The 19,514-nt window shown below is 33.5% G+C and overlaps 1 protein-coding gene across 2 annotated transcripts; it reads right to left on the reverse strand.

Annotated features, from left to right (window-relative positions):
* Positions 1–479: 479 nt before the first annotated feature.
* On the reverse strand, positions 480–18,752 carry LOC138330937 (serine protease inhibitor Kazal-type 5-like). 2 transcript variants are annotated; one of them, XM_069278421.1, is made up of 16 exons: positions 18,627–18,752; positions 11,352–11,459; positions 10,152–10,239; positions 9,539–9,670; positions 7,132–7,263; positions 6,358–6,489; positions 6,092–6,223; positions 5,824–5,955; positions 5,457–5,588; positions 4,754–4,885; positions 4,372–4,503; positions 4,045–4,176; positions 3,346–3,477; positions 2,837–2,968; positions 2,320–2,457; positions 480–1,954 (listed from the first exon to the last, which is right to left on the reverse strand). In XM_069278421.1, exons 2-16 carry the CDS (start codon positions 11,425–11,427, stop codon positions 1,900–1,902), a joined length of 1,809 nt encoding a protein of 602 aa, XP_069134522.1. In that variant the 5' UTR covers positions 11,428–11,459; positions 18,627–18,752; the 3' UTR covers positions 480–1,899. The 2 variants fall into 2 exon arrangements, with proteins under 2 accessions (XP_069134522.1, XP_069134518.1); XM_069278417.1 differs by lacking the exon at positions 18,627–18,752 and adding an exon at positions 13,824–13,891.
* Between the last annotated feature and the right edge of the window lie 762 nt (positions 18,753–19,514).

Raw genomic sequence — 19,514 nt, forward strand, 5'->3', positions numbered from 1 at the left:
GCAAACGAATGGTAATAAATATGACAGAAGTGAAGTGAAAATAATGGCAATGAGAGAATCGAATCAGTGATTACATCAATTTGCATTCAGTATTTTTCGGATGATGATCAGAAAATTATGTGATAAAAAATTGGATCTTAAAGGGTTTATTTTAAGCATCATTCAAGGATTATGTCTGCATATCCTGACACTAAACACAGATCATATACTAAAGGGAGAAAGGGTATAATTCCTCTTATGTCTAATCTTGTTAAACTATGTAGCATTACTGTTTGAATTCACGAATGTGAAAATACGGATTTAAAGAAAGCTTTTACTCACACGTACATTGTAGATATAGCTGTTAGCTTATTTTTGTCGGCAAAAATTAAACTTAAATCCTTCAAAATGAAAATACAAATAAGAATACAAACGAAATTTATTGTATTTGTTCTTTAAATGTTATGTACGACATAAATTGATATTAAGGACGCAAAATGAAAAAGTTGTGTCTTGTATGTTTGCAAATTATACATATAAATACAATGAATAACAAATACGATATCGTAATTTAATAAACATGCACTATCTTCGTAATTTAATAAACATGCACTATCTTCGTAATAGAATGGATACAAGAAAATGAATGTTCACGAAATAGAGAATGATGTGATACACAGCGAATAAGAATATTCTAAACTCCAAAACGATGTTCGTGTAATCTGATTTAGAATACACAGTAGTATTAAACATATAATAGGAAATAGCTTAAATTATAAATTATTTGAAACAATACATCATTAAAACTAGGCATAGACACGTATATGTTATACACAATGTACTAATACTTGTTTATATCATTTTCGTATTTCAATACGTAATAATACACGCAGAAATAATAATTCATAAGCTTTTCCTTCATGGTTAAATCAGTCACGCTTAGAGAGGGAAGTCATGCTAGTATTGATGATAACAAAAACAAATAATTTGTATAGATATTCATGACTCCAAAGTGCATTTGTACGACCTTTCCTCTCACACGAGCATAAGTGTCCTTTCTGAGGATGCGGTGTAATTTTTTAGTTGTAAATAAAACCATTGCTGCTAAATGAAATGCTTTTACATTATTGATATTTTATTTCTTATTTGTATTACATTCATGTAGTAAGAAAAGAAAGCGATGATATAGAAAATGTAATCTAAATGTAATAAGATGATTCGGTCAATCATTTGTTTTCATTTTTTGTTACGATTTTTTATTACATCATGAATATCAATCAAAAGCAATATGGGTTTTATCATTTCGACTACACACATGTTTTCTTTTTAAACACCAAAGAACACAACATATAAATAAGAAATTAATAACAAATTAAAAGTGCTGTTCGGGAAAAAATCATAGCACAATTAAAATGTTTACAATATTTAATAGATAACAACGAGTTTTTATATGAGATTAAAAAAAAATAGAAATAATGGCTGGAAGATTCATAATGCACGTTCTTAGAAATAAACTTGATTCACTACAGAGACATTTACCCACATATACTGTTTATGTGTACATATATATATATAATGTTTGATGCACGTGTACTGATTCTTGTTATGTTTTATGTGTAAATACAATATTTGATCAAAATCCGTGTAATTTTGTTATTTTTATCCAATGTAATCTCTTGAATATATTCCTGGAAAGCTAAATGCACGCTGTTTAAACATTTCAACAAATAAAAAATGTTTTAGCACGTGATAAGGGTGGTGTAGACTGGTGGTTGTTGGTAGTGACCCTGGGTCTAACCCAAACGTCCTGGGTAGGTAATGCTTTATCATTTCAGGTAAATGTTTGAAAATGATTTGTGTCGCGTACAATACAAGATGTAGCAGGAAATCTATGATCCACTTAGGTTTCTGCTTATTCCTTTATATCATTCTTTCTTTGCAGGGGCAACGTCCGTTGCATTTGACACTTGTATTTCTGAAATATTTGAAAGAAATTAAACAAAAAACATTTACCACTTGCAAAACTACTTCCAGAATCATGGCTGCAATGTTTGATTAAAACTTCAAGATATAGTTTTATAGTAATTATACAGCATTGGTATTATGATTTAAACAAAATACATGTAGTCCTAATGTCAGAAATCAGAGTTTATCTGTACATATTTATTTTTTTAACATAATAAAGCCAAAGTAATAATATATCATCAATACTGGTCTAAGCGCTAGACCACGGATAAGTCGACAAGTTTCCTGTCATGACCAATATCATGTCAATTTACTGCTGTAAAATGCTGGTGAAAAAACATCGTGCTTTAGGAGTCTGACTATTAAAGTACTCACCTGCATGTCGCCAAACATGAGTTTGAATACGTGTTTCCATTGTCTCCGCAAACTGGGCGATATATTCTTGGGCAAGCACATTTAGGCTTCGTTTGTTGTTCACAAGGACATTTCCCCTTACATTTGACTTTCGTTTGGCTGTCATAAAAGATCAAAGAAAAGCTTATTATTAAAAAGGGCACATCAAATGGAAAATCCCACAGTTGCTCAGAGAGGATCAGTGCGAAAATTATAGCGATTCTTTTCCTATGGCGCTGGTTGGCTTCGCTTGCGTAAAAACAATGATTATTCTAATACAAATTATACATATTTTAAATCGTTCCAACAATTTTTAATTCTTAAATTATCAAACGTAGTAGGTGAGTAGTTAAAAGGGAAGACATCCTTAGACTTACAAAAGCTCAAAACCCGACAATTGTCATCTATTGACCGTGGATTGTTATTTCTAGTACTCTACATTCCATATTTTGTAAATTCAACTAAACACCAAGACGAAAAAACTTTTTTTTTAACTCACCTGCACAAAGCCTCACATCTATTTGTATATGTTTGTCCGTCGCGGCCACATACTGGTTTTAGTTTCTTTGAACATACGCATCTATCGGTCTCGTTACAGGGACATCTGCCTTGACAAGCTGTTTTTACGTTCCTTTGTAGAAAAAGTAGTTTTTGTATGTCACATTACAAACACTTTACAATAGACTCTCAACAGCGATTTTTTTTATACGAATACAAGCTATTTTTTATGATTTTAGATTTGCATATATACTGTAAATCAACGGATTTGTGAAATTGAATATTTTTTCGTTTCTATACCTCTGTGAGTGCTAATGTCATTACCCACATTGATTGAGAACAGTCAATAGTTTCAAGAGCATATCTTCCTCTTCATTTTCATTCTCTATACAGGCATATTTCCATATATTAATATATTAAAACGCTTACACTTAATGGAGTAGAAAGCTAATCTTCAAAGTCACATATTCATTTTACCGAATCAGTAAATATAAATAATTTATCACCAACCTGCATGACGCTAAACATTTATTAGCGTATGTTTGTCCATCCTTTCCACATACGGGTCTCAATATTCTTGGACATGCGCACCTAGTTGGTTCGCTGCAAGGACATTCTCCTTTACAGGCCACTTGAGTATTCCTGTTTTTGGACAAACGACAGATATACTTGAATATATACATGTACAGTATATGGTTGATCAATAAACACAAAATAAAATACCAAAGAATATCTAAACAATTACTGTAGTACACTAATAAATAATAATAAATAAATAATAAAATCTTTTATTTAACCAGGGTTACATATTTAGACAAGTCTAATTTACAATATGGTCCTGCATCAATATTTACAGTTATCAAAGACAACAGTTTAATACAGAAAATACCTTAATTTAAAATACATATACATTCATATCAACATGTAAATATGGTTGCTTTCTAAAATATTGGTAGAAAGTATAAAACTAAAATTGTAAAATACTTGTACATCCTTTAAATATTTTTGTTTAAAAATACACTACCGCTATTATTTAAAAAAGTAGTAATAAGCAATTAAAAAATCGGAATGTTAGAAGTAACATGATGTAAAAAAAAAACCCACATGAAATGTGCATTTCAATAATTCCAAGTATTGAAACAAAATAGAAATTATGCAGTTACTAGGTTTCAAAATACTTCATGCGGATTACATGATTAGGGTACTCACGCGCACTTCGCTGCACATGCATTTCCGTAGGTCTTCTCATCGGCGCCACAAACTGGCTTAGAATCCCTTGGACATGCGCAAATCTTTGCAGGAGCGCATGGACATTCGCCTTTACATGCAATTTTAATATTTCTGGAAATGTGAAATTAAACTACGGATAAAAAGTGATTTTCTACCCCGACAAAACTTTGGAACTGTAAGGAAGCCGTATAGTAAATTCATTATAGTTTGAATACACATATGATATAGTAGTTACGAATTGTAAAATCAAATGAAAATAAGATCCTTCAAACCCAGGTCTGTTCAAGAAACCAAAAATGTACTTACGCACAATCTGCTCCGCACTTGTTTCCATAGGTTTTCCCATCAACACCACATACAGGAGTGTAGTCAAATGTACAGACACAAGCCTTGGGTTGTGGACATGGACACTTCCCTTTACACGCTTCCGCTACGCCCCTAAAATGATTAACTAATTATTTAAATTAATGTTTCTAAACATCTCATTTCAGGTTGGAAAAATATGGTGTATGCATTATAAAATGATGAAACCTTTCACAGGTTGTATAACACTGCAACATTACATTAATTACATAATCTTATTTTCAATGCCTTTTTGGGTTAGTACACTTTAGTACTGAAATTCACGGATGAATTCTGATCCCTGTGCAATTTTTAACATCTGATCTAAATTAAAATCTACACTTACGCGCAATCTGCTCCACACTTGTTTCCATATGTTTTCCCGTCTACACCACATACTGGAGTGTAGTCCGAGGTACATATACAGCGATTGGCTTGTTTACATGGACACTCCCCCTTACACGCCTCAGCCACGCCCCTTATAACAATAAATACACTGTTTACTGGTAAGGTCACATTCGGGTATTATTGCCGAAAACGATGGACACTGTTGATGTTGAATAAAGTGCCAGGGGCGTACATAACACTCAAAATCACTGATGAACCTTGTGTTATATCTATATATTCACACCGGTTGTAATGGAACGCGCTGGACCAGCAAAGAAAATCTGAGCCAGTACAAGTAGTTCGATTTCAGAAGCGTACCACTTGGATCCAAAATGGCGAACTCGAGATTTTTCATTTTTCATCGTTTTTTTTTCTGTATTGAAAACAAGACAGAGAGTATTAATATCCGATGGAAATACACGAAGTATTTATTTCAACGTATGCCTAAACTATTTAGGTATTACTTATATATTCATTTTCGAACACTGATCGAAGCGTATCTTTCATATGGATGCCGCCATCATTGAAAAATTCAAACGCATTCCCTTTGGTGGTGCTGTATCTATTTAGTACAACTGGAACGAATCCGCAAATGGAAAGCACGGTACGTCTTTTTACTCTTTGGTTATGTATGTCCTCTGTAAATTAAAATCTACACTTACGCGCAATTAGCTCCGCATTTGTTTCCGTACGTTTTCCCGTCAACGCCACATACGGGGGTGTAGTCCATGGTACATATACAGGGCGTGGTTTGGTTGCATGGGCACTCCCCTTTACACGCCTCAGTCACGCCCCTAAAGGTATCAAAATACAATAGAGACATCAATAAAAAAAATGTCAAATAAAAGATATCGTTACTTTACAAACATTATGTTATTTATAACTGATTATTAACGTATTTTCGAGTTATATAAAAATGAATTGTCATTATTTTCTAAAATTGAATAATTATGATTATATTTATGGATTTGAAAGGATAAGCCTTTGCATCGATTATGCGTTATTTACCTTGACCACACACACACTTACGCGCATTTCGCCCCACATGCGTTTCCGTAGGTTTGAGCGTTAACTCCACAAACAGGTTCAAAGTTCAAAGGACAAATGCAAGGCTTAGGTGGAGAACAAGGGCATTCACCATTACATGCTACTTTCACTTGTCTGTAAAAAGATTACACTATTTATATAGTTTGGCTTTGAAACTGTAACGATGTCTTTACCATGGAAGCTTAATTATGAAAATGATTTCTTTAAAGAATTTTGTTCGAAAATATCAATCCGAAAGAAAGAAACTTACGCGCAATTAGCTCCACATTTGTTTCCGTACGTTTTCCCGTCAACGCCACATACGGGGGTGTAGTCCATTGTGCATATACAGGGCGTGGTTTGGTTGCATGGACACTCCCCCTTACACGCCTCAGCCATGTCCCTAAAGGGAAGTAACTCTGATTGTTCAAGTCAATATAAACATAAATATAATTAATAACGTTAATACTACTGTATTAGAACAATCGTTGCAGGCTGGAGTGAAACAAGGATAACTTAAATTTAGATGATACTTACGCGCATTTAGCAGTACATGGGTTTCCATAAGTTTTGCCATCTATTCCACATATGGGGTTGTATTCTTTGGTACAGAGACATTTTCTGTCGAGTCCACAAGGACATCTACCTTTACATCCAATGTCTGCTTTCCTAAAATAGGTAATAAAGAAGTTTGCCTGAGGACGGCCTCCTACGTATGCGGTGTGTTGCGTGTGTAAAGTGTGTATTGTGTGTTTTGGTAGACTACGGTGTTCCCTCTTCTTGTATAGTGGAACCATTGACGTTTTAATAGCGCTATACACACCCCATCCGGTCAAATTATACTGACAACGAACCAGTCGTCACACTTCCTTAATGCTGAACGCTGAGTAAAAGAACTCGAGTTCTGCCTTCGCAATGCATTTACCAACTTACGTAGCATATATCTGTTTATTTCAAGGTTGATTTCTGTGAATTGATGTCCTTAATGGTAGAAACTACTTCATGGAACAAGATATTGTATATGAATGGCTATCGCAAGTTTGTAGATAGTAAAAACCAAGCGTCTCGCCAGAAGACATCTATTGCGAGCTTTCAAGCACAATTAACAGTAAATGTTTTGTCTTTCAATACAGTTTCTTGCTATCCTACAATGCGCCACCTAATATACGTAGTTTCTTGCTATCCTACAATGCGCCACCTAATATACGTAGTAGTGTACGATGAAGTAGTATGGTTATTCCACCTGACTTCACTCCATAGATTGTTAAGTTAAGTGTGAAAGTAATTAGCTTTATGTCTATGCGTACTTACGCACATCTGGCAGTGCACGGGTTTCCGTAAGTTTTACCATCGACACCACATACGGGGTTGTACTCTTTCGTACAGAAGCATCTTCTGTCGCGGTTACAAGGACATTTCCCTTCACATGCAACGTCTATTCTCCTGAAACAATATAGAGTAAACAAAGTTTGATTTAAGCCATATTCGAACCGAAACGAATATATAACAAATATTTTTATTCAGCTTTTTGTTGTCACATTCATCAGCATATGGTCATATGATTATACATCCTAAATTTAATTTCTATTTACAAAGTTTGTAAATATATCTTTTCTTAATAACAACTTTTAAAGAGGTCTTTTACATATGGCAATATAATCAAATAAAATAAAAAATATGGTTACAAATTTCCCTTTAAAGCTTGTTTTTTCTCTTTTCTTTATTAGATATGAATTCAAGTCAAAATCTTCAATTTCTTTGTAGAAAAAGGGGAAGACTTCCAATCTTCAACTGAAGGGATTTTTTTTTATTTCAATTTACAATGGTATAAATAATATTTCAATGGTAAACATAAAAAAATCAATTGGTCCTCAAAACACATGCCTACGATGCCAAAGACCATTAATTATAGTCGGGTCTCTATATCATACTTTTTCTTAAATAAAAACATAAAAGATGACTATATTGACTGTGAATGTCAACATTCCCAAAATAAGTGCATGAGAGTTTCTCAGTTTAAATTACTTTAGTGTTGGTATATATTATTTTGTGGAGAAATTTGAAATGAAAGTTCTGGAGTTTTGCATCATTTGTGACATTCTGAGGTATGAGAAAAAAATTTCTGCCAAATTTCTTTTGGAATGTTGAGATTCAAAGTTCCTTGCCGTGAATTTTTTAATTTTATACGGAGGTTCGAGTATAAATTTTAACATGATAATAAGAAATACTTTTTGACTTTATCATACATTTCAGATATTTAAAGGGCCACTACCTTTCCGAAACGGCTTTTAATTTTTAAAATATGAATGTAAAACGAGATCAATAATTTTGTAGAGTCGCAGAAGTTATGAACTATGCGTTTACTAGCACTCTTATCATCACCTTCAGAACTGTTTAATTAGAATAAATAAAATGTTAATTTTCATAACGCGGGTCGTTTTATGTTTCCCGCCGTCGTCCTAAATGCCGCGCGGTAGTTGACTATCACTGCGCCAGACGGCAAAACAGCGAAATGAATCTCCACTGTTATCGTACATAAGACAGGAAATCTTGCATATGTTTGGTGTTGTAACCTCATCTTAAGCCATCGATATATATTTTCTTTTGTTATTAATGTTTTTAAGAAACCTTTAAATTTTGCTCCGGAAAGGTAGTAAATATTTAATAAATATGTTTTGTTTCGACTCATTTTTAGGATTCTGTTTAAGCATTATATTCTTCCATTGAAGTGGTATTGAATTGATTACTCAATATAACTCGATAAGATTAGTTGTCAAATTAAGTTTTTCACATAATTTTTTAAAAGTTAAGAAAACATCATTTCTGCTAAATCCTTAATGAACAATTCCTTTTTCACACGTTTGTTTAACCAAAATGGTTCTGATGAAACCATGGCTGGAGTAGTGGGAGATCATCATTAACTCTGCCCATCATAAATATTTCTTTCCAAAACTGATTTACATATTAACTTACTTCTTAAATCTCTTGTTTTCTTAGTCTCAAAACCTTGGCTCCCCAAAATGGTTTAATACTGTCTACACTTAATGTCTTCCACGCAGAACAGTTCAATGGGTCTACGATTTTTTAATCCAGAACATTTTCAAAGCATAACAAAAGGTTGACATATGATGTACACGTATGCTCCCATCATTGAAATCTCCATACATGACTTTACGTTTAACATTATCTATCTTGTTATCCCAAATAAATAAAAAAGAAATGGAAAAAAATGGGCAAAGCTTAACTTTATAACAGTGACTTTCGAATGTATGTAATAGTTCTAAAAGACCAATCATTTAGAAGCATTTTAACAGAATTAAGCTTCTCTAAAAATTGTCATGGAATATATTTCCGAAGTATTTCCTCGCCACAACCCCATTTCGCCCCAATCCATGGACACAATATTAAAATCTAGTATAACAACAATTACAACACGCAATGAGTTTGGATCTTCTGATAATGAAAGAAGTATTTTGAAAACCTTGTATTATGAATATATCATGTTTCTAGCTGTCCTCCTATTTCGTGTTACGATTTTAGTGTGTTGTTGCCAAAAATCTATTTTGATAGAGTGAGTGACGTAACGTTGGTTTGGGTTGGTTTATTAGATTTATGTCCTATCAACTATAAGGTTCATTACGTGCACCTAAGGTCTAATAATATGCAGACTTCGAAATAAACAATCAGTTAACGTTATTCTGAATCTAGGTATACTCACGCGCATTTAGCTGTACATGGGTTTCCATAGGTTTTACCGTCCAGTCCACAGACTGGGTTGTATTCCTTTGTACATAAACACTTCCTGTCTAGGCCACAGGGACATCTGCCCTTGCATTCAACTTCAACTTTCCTAAAATAATATGAATACAAACAATTGGTAGTCTTTTCGGCAATAATCTATACTAAAAAATAAGGACAAATAATGTAAGGTTACACAAATAAGGTCACTTACTCTTAATCTTAATAACAATTTGGAAGATTATTACTACATCTTTATTTGCTGTCTTGTTCTGAATATTGAACAGACGCCAGTATCAGAACTGAACCACTATACTTTTCTTACCAACATCTTTGTAAGAAACAGACCTTTATGATTTTAGTCATATCTAGCCTGTAAGTTATCTAAGTGCGCTACCATTGCCAAACAAAATGTGGCGCTTATTGGTATTAAACCAGTATATTGTTGCCATAGCAGCATAAGGTTGAATCGTAAGCAGTTTTATGTGCTTGTCACCTAAACTGGAATAAATGCTAAAGTAAACTAATTAATTTGTTTCGCCATGTCGTTCTCCGACAACAAAGCTATTTTGAATGTGATTGGATAATCCTACCTGCGTTTAGCGACACATGCACTGCGGTATGTCCGGCCGTTCACCCCACACACGGCATCTCTCCGTAAACTACACCTTATCCTCCTATCTGTAAAGGGCAATACATACATTGATATACCTTATCGATTGGTATTAACTTCAGCTGAATATCGAGTTCTATATTAAACCTAACTCGTAAAACAAAATTCAATACATCGTATACTCAAAATAATTAAACGTTTTCTTATGTTCCTTTCAGATGATATGAGTTAAAACAGATAACAAAAGCTTATTAATGCGATTGTAATTATGGGTTGCACTAAATTTGCTTTGATGTAAATCAAATTTGCGAAAAGAATTAAGACGTTTACCTGCAATAACTTAAATAAGATAATAGAAAAGTAAAAATAATAATATAAGTGTTGTAAGAGTATTTTTTTTTATATTTTTGTATGACAAAATATTAAATAAGGAGCTGATAGGTATTTGTTTTTCTGATATTTTGTTATCACTGACATAGTTAGATTATATTGGTGTATTTAGTTATAAGAATTCTTTTATGTAAAACTAACCAAATGGTGTTTTTTCTCGTTCTTAAAGAACAACTGCTATTTTCTATTGATTTACACTGGAACAGATGTACGCTGTAATATTATATAATATATTGTAATGTAACAATATTGGTATTTTGATGTAAATCTTAAAATAGAACAAGTATATACTAGACCATCACTATAACTGTCAAGGATGCATGATTTATGGTCAAGTGTACATAGCTACATGTATACACCTATATCCTTCTAATGTGTCTCTCATGGTATTCGTATTTCAGGATACCTGAGGCATTCGTGTGTGATGTATGAAAATAACTTCTATATCAGACCACTCATCCCCCTATATTTTCTTTCATACCACTGTCGATTGAAACCAAGGTTACGTTCATATGTATTTTGTCTTCTTTTTTGTTTCCATAAATAGGTATAATTATACATAAATAGATACACTAAGTTAAATCATAATTCAACATAAGTTATTAAATGTTCGTACGGTCTATTAATTTAACTTAGGAGTAAACTATAACGAGAGTATCATAACGTATGGAAAGTTGTAGAACTAAAGTAGAAAGGATTCTGATACATACAATGCTTTGCTACTCACCACATTCACGTGTTTCCGTCTCGTGTGAAGACTTTAATAGGACAATACGTATAAAATACTTACGTCTGGCATCCGCTCTCTGTACAAGACAGCATGTAGCTACCAACATTAACATTCGTAACAGCAGCAAACTCTTCATTTTGTACTTTATCCTCAGTTATCCAGAAATGTCTGAGAAAAAAGGTAACGTGTTGATGTTTATACCATAACTATATTCCGGAATACAAATAGGTAAAGCCATATGCTATTGGCTTATCAAAGGCCACGTGACTGCTCACTCCTGCATGTACGCATAGTCAATTTGGCATGAGTCATACATAAACATGCCGAAACGTCATTAATTATCACCAAGATAACGGACTCTCTTCACGTCTATTAGCTGCTTATAGAATAATAAACAAGTGTTATCCGAGATTAATTGATCTCAATATCACTTACATAAGGGGCAGATACTTTAGTTGAAGGAATAATTGAGAATCTAAAGAACTTGTCCAGGTCATATGATTTTCGAATAAACAATGAGGCATTGCCTAAATCAATATCGAATACTGAAAATACAATTTTATTTTTAAATATATCAGCCTACACAATTAAATCTATAAACGTGTTATGAATGATATAATGCGTAACAGCTGTGTAAGGTGATAACCCCCATACGACGTGTGGTGTTTAAAACATCGACTAATCGATGATTAACTCATTACATATTTTGGAAAATGTCAATAACGACACGAGTCTTGTTTTGATAAGGTGTGACTTTGAACCGACCAATCATTTTGACGGACGTACTTCGTACCAGCGTCATCGACTCACGAATCTACGCTATTATAGCTCATGGTATTTTAAGTGACGTCACGGAGACCTAGGGGTTTCAGAGATGTATTTTCGTGAAAAACCCATGATAGGAACCAGGTCCTGTCTTCCCGAAACAAAAGCACCAGCTTAAGTTATATTCATATGTAATCATATGTCAAAACAATTGACGTAAGTCCGTTTTTGACTAAGTATGTGTCTTCGCGACGTCGTGACCAGGTCGGTTTTAGTTTAATGTTATAGACAAGACCGAAAGCTAATGGAATAGCGTTTAACATTCATTTGTATAATAATTACTCATCTTAGAAATTCGTCCACCATTATCTTTGTTTCATCTCCAGTTTGTTTTGTTTGTTTGTTTGATTTATTAACGTCCTATTAACAGCTATGGTCATTTAAGGACGGCCTCCCATGTATGCGGTGTGTTGCGTGTATGTTGTGCGAGGTGCGTGTTTTGGGAGACTGCGGTATGTTAGTGTTGTGTCTTCTTGTATAGTGGAACTGTTGCCCTTTTTATAGTGCTATATCACTGAAGCATGCCGCCGAAGACACCAAGCAACACACCCCACCCGGTCACATTATACTGACAACGGGCGAACCAGTCGTCCCACTCCCTGTATGCTCCAAATTCATCTCCAAAATATCTAGATATTGAAATAGCAATAGTGATGATGCGTTTCGTTTTTTATACTTAACATGATATTAATTAGAACTTCTAAACCCAGGTTTTATTGACAAAACAAGAAGGAGACGTTAAAAAAATCTCAGCATTTCTGTGAACTTATACATAACTAACAAGGTTAAATAAGGTTAAAGAAAGAACATTAAATTGTGCCAAGCATACACTTATCTCTTTGGTTTTGCTGGAGGTCGAAAGCAAATGTCCTCCAACCCCGATAACAATATTTCGACATAGATAATTTAACAATAAGAAATGTTTACTAATTCAGAAAATCCATATGCTGTTTCTTAAATTCAACAATCTAAAAGGATTCGCAAATGTCATATCACACAATATGTCTCTGTAGATATTGATATAATGATATCGGATTGCCAAAACTTATCTTCGCTTAGTCATTGACTATGAAGTAAGTACAAACCATAATTGCCCGCGGGATATACGATTTTTTTTACACCAGACAGTGCCTATAGCGGGCTATCTACCGATGCAGGCTATATGTGGAAAATATTATCAAATTTGAAAAATCTGCGCTGTAAGCATATCAAATAGCTAGTAATCCTCTTCCTATGCTAAAGCATTTTCACATGAATCACATTTAATTCATTAAAAACATATTTACAAAAAGATATGCTACTGATAACTTGACATGTCTTAATAAATCTATAACCCCTTCGAAATGAAATCTCTATGTCATGTAGATTCACGTAATACTATTATAACATATTACGTATATACTGTACTTTCAAGGATCACATCAAAGTATAAACCGCGTGCAATCTGCCAGTGCGGGTTATCTGTTTTCTAATTTATAAAATCATAGAAAATGCCCGATTTTGCTTCCTGCGGGCTATACTCCGGTGCGAGTAATACGCAAGAGGTTACGGTATCAGTATTCAAAGTATAAACGAACTTATTTTGTGCCAAATTAAAGAAGTCCTATCTGAAAGTGTTAATATACTTGTGAATGGTTTGCAGCATCTGTACATCTAACACTGACACCTTCTAAGTCAAACATGCATAAACAAATAAACACCCCATACCTGCAGATCCAGTCTTGCTAATGGACATAAAGATACTGATGGCTAAGAATTACAGGTGCTTATATATGTAGTATCACCGTGGGTGTTTGTCATGAGATTAAGATCGGCCTATATGTCAAGTTGAACAGGAAACAAACTTAATTTTATGGCACTGATTGTAAAGTTGAGCAACAAACAACAAAGAGCAAAAAGTAAGGTTTACTCGTAAAAATGTATGGGAGCCCCTACAGACTATAGTACGGTTATCATTTACAGTTGTACTCTGACTATGGCGACAGTACACGTATCGTATTAACAAACAATAATGACCAATTTAGTAAAACTATTTTAACACAAGTTTCCATATCACTATTATTGTTAACAAATAACTATTAGTTTCCTTAACTCCAGCTGGTACATCACTATTGTCAAAATGTATTGGAACGATTTTTTCAACAATAATTACTTGATAGATACACCGTCTATATGTTAAAGTGTTTTGAGAACGGTTGTGGAAGAGAATGTTTGAGATTTTTGTTTCAGTTGATCGAAACTCTTATCATAGCACACGCCATTTCCAAACAATGTTAATAAAGTATAATCTTTATTTCAGATATTAAGAGTTATTTCTACTAGTGCTGTCACAATAATTTAGCAAGGTATTGAGCGTCGATCAATTGTGACATTACTCGGTATTAGATTGATCATTAATAAGTAGAAATATTACCTTATCATATTAAGCATACTATGTAGGATATAGATATAACGTTACAGGAGAGAGTTCATTTGTCAGGGGTACAGCAGCTATTGATCTTCGGATTATAATTATGTGTTCGTGCAAAAGAGTACCAAAGATGTTATCAGATCAATTGCTGATACATTATTTCTAAATCAAGAGGAATTATCTGAAAATAAATATAAGATATAATGTTTACCATAAAGGTACAGCAGACATCTACCGCTATTCAATGAATTTAGCCATTATAAGCATAAGCTACATACGCTTAACCCAGTTATTTTAGTGCAATTTAGAAAATAATGAAACAAGCACCATAACAAAATCTACACATCAAGTGTCCCCTGCTATGTTTGATCCCTGACGAGTTTCCATACTCTACACTGAAATCACAATGTAAGAGCGGTGAGTCAATGTTTACATTACTTATTTATGGTATAGCTACTGCCTGGGAATAACATTAGTGAGAGCCTGGGAAATTCCGGAAACTACACTTAGATCCCCCTCGCTTGGTTGTAAATGACGTCAGATTAGGATTCTCTCTAGAACGTAATCACCCTTTATTTCGTCGCATGACTACATATCACAAACGCATCTTAGAAAAAAAATCAATATTCAAAATGCAAAATTTAAAAAGTGATTGGACGACTTATATTCATTATAAAGATATTATTAGCCGTTGAATATATTAAAATGTTTCATAACCATTGTCTTTTTTGGGACACCGACTATACAATGAAAAGAGAGTTATTTGAAATTGCAATTGTACCTTAATGGTGTATAATGCATTGTTACAACAAATATCACTATGTCTGGTGCTATCTAAATAATTTGTACGTGTCATTCCTATAAATCATTTATTCAATCTACTGCAATATTATCCCAGCCATCATTTGTTAACTTATGTTTGCCGTGTAAATATAAAGAAACAATTGGATAATCAATTTATTACACTATATCATATTTTGTAGATTATATCCGTTAGATTGAATAAGAGTTTTGGTATTTATTCATATTTAACTTAAATAACATTTTATATATTTAGTAGATATGTAAATACCGTTAAGGCTATGCTGACATACATCTAATATAAGTCACATGTCGAAATAGTTTTGAACAAGTTATGCAATTTCTGTTAATGGTATGTTATTAATGGTAGTAGTAATTTCGTATAAACATATTGCTTTAATTACAGTTTGTTAACTTTTACTAATAAAATGTTTGTTAAATACCTAGATGTAATTTTGGAACATTTTACAGATAATACCATATCTGACGTAACAAAATTGATCATTTGACAAAATAAATAGTGATTTAATAGTACAGAAACATGACACGGGTCAGAAATGGTGACAATGTAAAGTGATAAAACAGAAAATCGCGATAGTTAATAATTCACATTTAACGTAATACAGATCATTGAAAATGCACTATAACACAGTCAAGGTCTTTTGATGGTCCATGTCCACATTTCGGTGTATTGTTCAGTGTTATTGATCCTTGTGCAGGTGAGATTGATTCGGATATGACTCACATTAAAACGTAACGTACATATCTGGATGATATGCGTGTCGAGAATGCAAAGGTGTGTTCGATGCAACCATACAAAGTTGACGGAATATTTTCCGCATTAAACTGTCCATGGGAAATAAATCAATACTTCGGTATTTTACATTTAACTGTTGATAAATAGTGATTGATATTGTGCGGCTTATTTATGCTATAGTTGAATCAGAATAACTTTTAGAATAATTAAATAAGCGAGAAAACCGACATCAGTCAGAATGACCAGAGACCCAAAGCACCTCTAAGAACAATTCGCATTGAGTCAAGACAATATATAAATATTGGTCTCTTTAGGATGTCTTTGTAGATTTCTAACCTCTTCAAAACTATGACCATGATATCAAGTGTTCCCCATAACCAATGTGTACCATTTGTTTGTTAGTGAAATCGGACTATTCTCTTTTTTGTATAAAAAAAACCCTTTTTATGTGATAACAGCCATTTTGGATTACCACACCCCTTCCAAACTAAAACCATGGTATTCGGTGTCCCTTAAAATTCTTGTTTAGCAAATGAAATCGTACGAATACCGTGACTAGTATAACTTGAATATAAGGGTAACCTTAATATATTTGTCATAGCTTAACTATTTTCAATTTTAACGATAAGTCCAATATTATTTTTATTTTCATTGATTATTTCAGCATTTGCGTTTAGAATTGGCTTTGCAAATCGGTAATAACATTTAATAAATTTCAAATTACTGGTCATTATAAATCGTCTTGAGCAAAGGTACGTTCTCAGTCCAGGTTACAATTGTATTACAAACGTTTCGGTATATTAGTAGTGAATAGATACATAATCTTTTTTTTTTGTAAATCTGGGTATGGCGTCATAAAACAATGATTTCTTTTTTCTATCACTAAATTGCATTCATTTATTTCATAAAAATCAACCTGTGTGAAACCTCAAGCGAAAGAATATATAAATGACCTTGTCAGTATGGCAGTAAAATAGCACAGTAATACACATCGGCTTTATCGAGGGTCAGAATGTATGTACAATAGGCCACATCCTTGTCGTGATGTTCATTGTCCGTGTAGGTCACCAACATTTTCTCTGTTAAACCGATGTTTACACATAATTAATTGTGTGTCTGATTGACTCCCACCTACATGGACTAATGGACACCTAAACGTGATTGTCATTCTGTCTAAACGAAATTATATGTCCTATGTCCTGTTCTAGATTTTGAACCAGTTATGAAGCGCGTAATATTATTTCTTATGCTACTAATTCATAAGGTCTTGGGTATAGCCGGCTATTTACGCAGAAAAAACGCAATTTAGCTAAAACTTTAGAAATTGAAATTTACGTCTATGTAATGTTATCGACCAGCCGTTCAGGGTAAAATTATATGATGTAACCATGTCTCAATGTTTTGTGGATCATTTTTTGCAATGTCATTGTACCACGAAGTAGCGAAAATATCACCCCCTCTGGTTATTCAACGTCAGGTCAGTCTTTTTAAATACTAAAATTGAGTTTTTGATAAATCATATAAGTGATTTTATCAGAATAAAATTTTATTTTAATTTTATTTTGCACATTAAAAATGTTAACACGTTTCATATTTAGTTTGTTTTTGCAACGTATTTTATAAATTGTGATTTATACAAAGAAAGTATAAAAAGTATCCTTTTCGCAATTATCTGATTTTTAATATCTCATTATGGTAGAACACAATGAAATATGCAGATACTGCGGAAATTCATATGCTATCCTAATCCTCCAATCAAATTTTTTGTTCTTAATTTATTGGTTGGTTGGTTATTTTATTTACGTCATATCACCAGCTAGGGTCATTTAAGGACGGCCTCACATGTATTTGTATGTTTGTGTGAATATCATTATAGTTTGGGAGGCTGTTGTGTATCTTTGCAATAGTGGATACTTTTAACCATACTATTATCCACTGAAACATATCGTCAGAGACACCAGACAGCACACCCCATCCCGGTCAACAAAGAGTAGGAAATAGAACTTAGATAGACTATGGTGTGTCTCGGACAAGGGGCAGAACCCAGAACCTTCCTCACAGGGACAAGCGCGCACCTCCAAGAAAAATGCGAGGCGATGTCAAGGGGGACTTTATAAAGAGGATAGTCAGTGAGGATGAAGATGAAACATTAAATCCAAAATTTTGTCGCCTTTCATGGTCATACACTAGGGATAGCGAGCACAATTCTAACGCTCTACCTGCAGGACAACTTTTATTTGGTTAATAGAATCGGTATCACATGATAGCCGCGTTTGTTTGTTGACATAGTGTGTCTGTGTAATATATAGCTGATACAACATTTTAGCTATGCAATCTAATGTGCTTTAATACTGTCTCTTAATCGGAAAAAGAAAATTGCATTGGATTATCTGGTTGTGTTCATGAAAACTCATCCTCCTCACTTTTAATATCCTATGTGACTTATTTCAAGCAGCGAAGGTACCGAGGTAGTGCATTTAGATGTCATTGTGCAACGCATTAACTGAAGATTTTCATTCTCGAGAAAGAGGTAAAGTCTTACCTTATATTTGTCTGTTGCTATGTATTATAGGTGTCGATAGATTTACACAGTTAAGGCAAGCAAAACTCTCCATAGAACCATTGTGTTTTCACCCGTTATCTGCAGCATTCCAGGAATATTGATCAGATCGATTGCGCATGTGCCTTGAGCTCTGTATAACAATGCTGACATCTCTATCGCTTAGAGATTAAACGAGCAGATTCGTATTAAGGATTTCTCATCCCCTTCTTACTCACGAGAAGTGACAGTTAAGACAGTCTGAATGCTTGGTGATTCATCAATGCATGTACACGTTGAAAATGAAAATAGATGTACACAAAGAATTTAAACATCTCCATTTACAGCTGTCATTAAAATATAGTTCGAATCTCAAAGGAGATATAAACACACATACATTCCTTAATTTATCTATGAAATACAATATTTAAATATTTAAATATGTTAAACCTTTTGCATTATGACAAAGCAAAGAATCAAAACTTCAGTTTTATATCTAAATATGAGAGCAAACTTAACATATATAATTGGTATCAATCAAGTTAACAACAAGCTGTGGTTATTATATGGAATGAGTCGGTACAGGATTTTTTGTACGTGTTCCTGACGTTGGTTAGGACCCATGATATTGGACGCATGTGCCATAGTAAATAGATAATACGTGGTTAAAATACAAGGCTTATTTCGGTGTGAGACTTAGAAAAACCGAGATGAGGAGGGTATACAGAGCCAGCTTGGCTTTCTCGGCACACATTGTACATTCATATTGTTACATTCAATAGATGAACATTCTGTTTATCCTGCAGCCATTTTGCTTTTATGGACAACAATCGAAATAAAAGCAGATATTGCCTGTTGGTTTCATTGTTTCACTGGCAGTGATCATGAGAT

The sequence above is a fragment of the Argopecten irradians genome, chromosome 1 (assembly GCF_041381155.1).
Source record: "Argopecten irradians isolate NY chromosome 1, Ai_NY, whole genome shotgun sequence".
In the NCBI taxonomy this organism is placed as follows: Eukaryota; Metazoa; Mollusca; class Bivalvia; order Pectinida; family Pectinidae; genus Argopecten; species Argopecten irradians.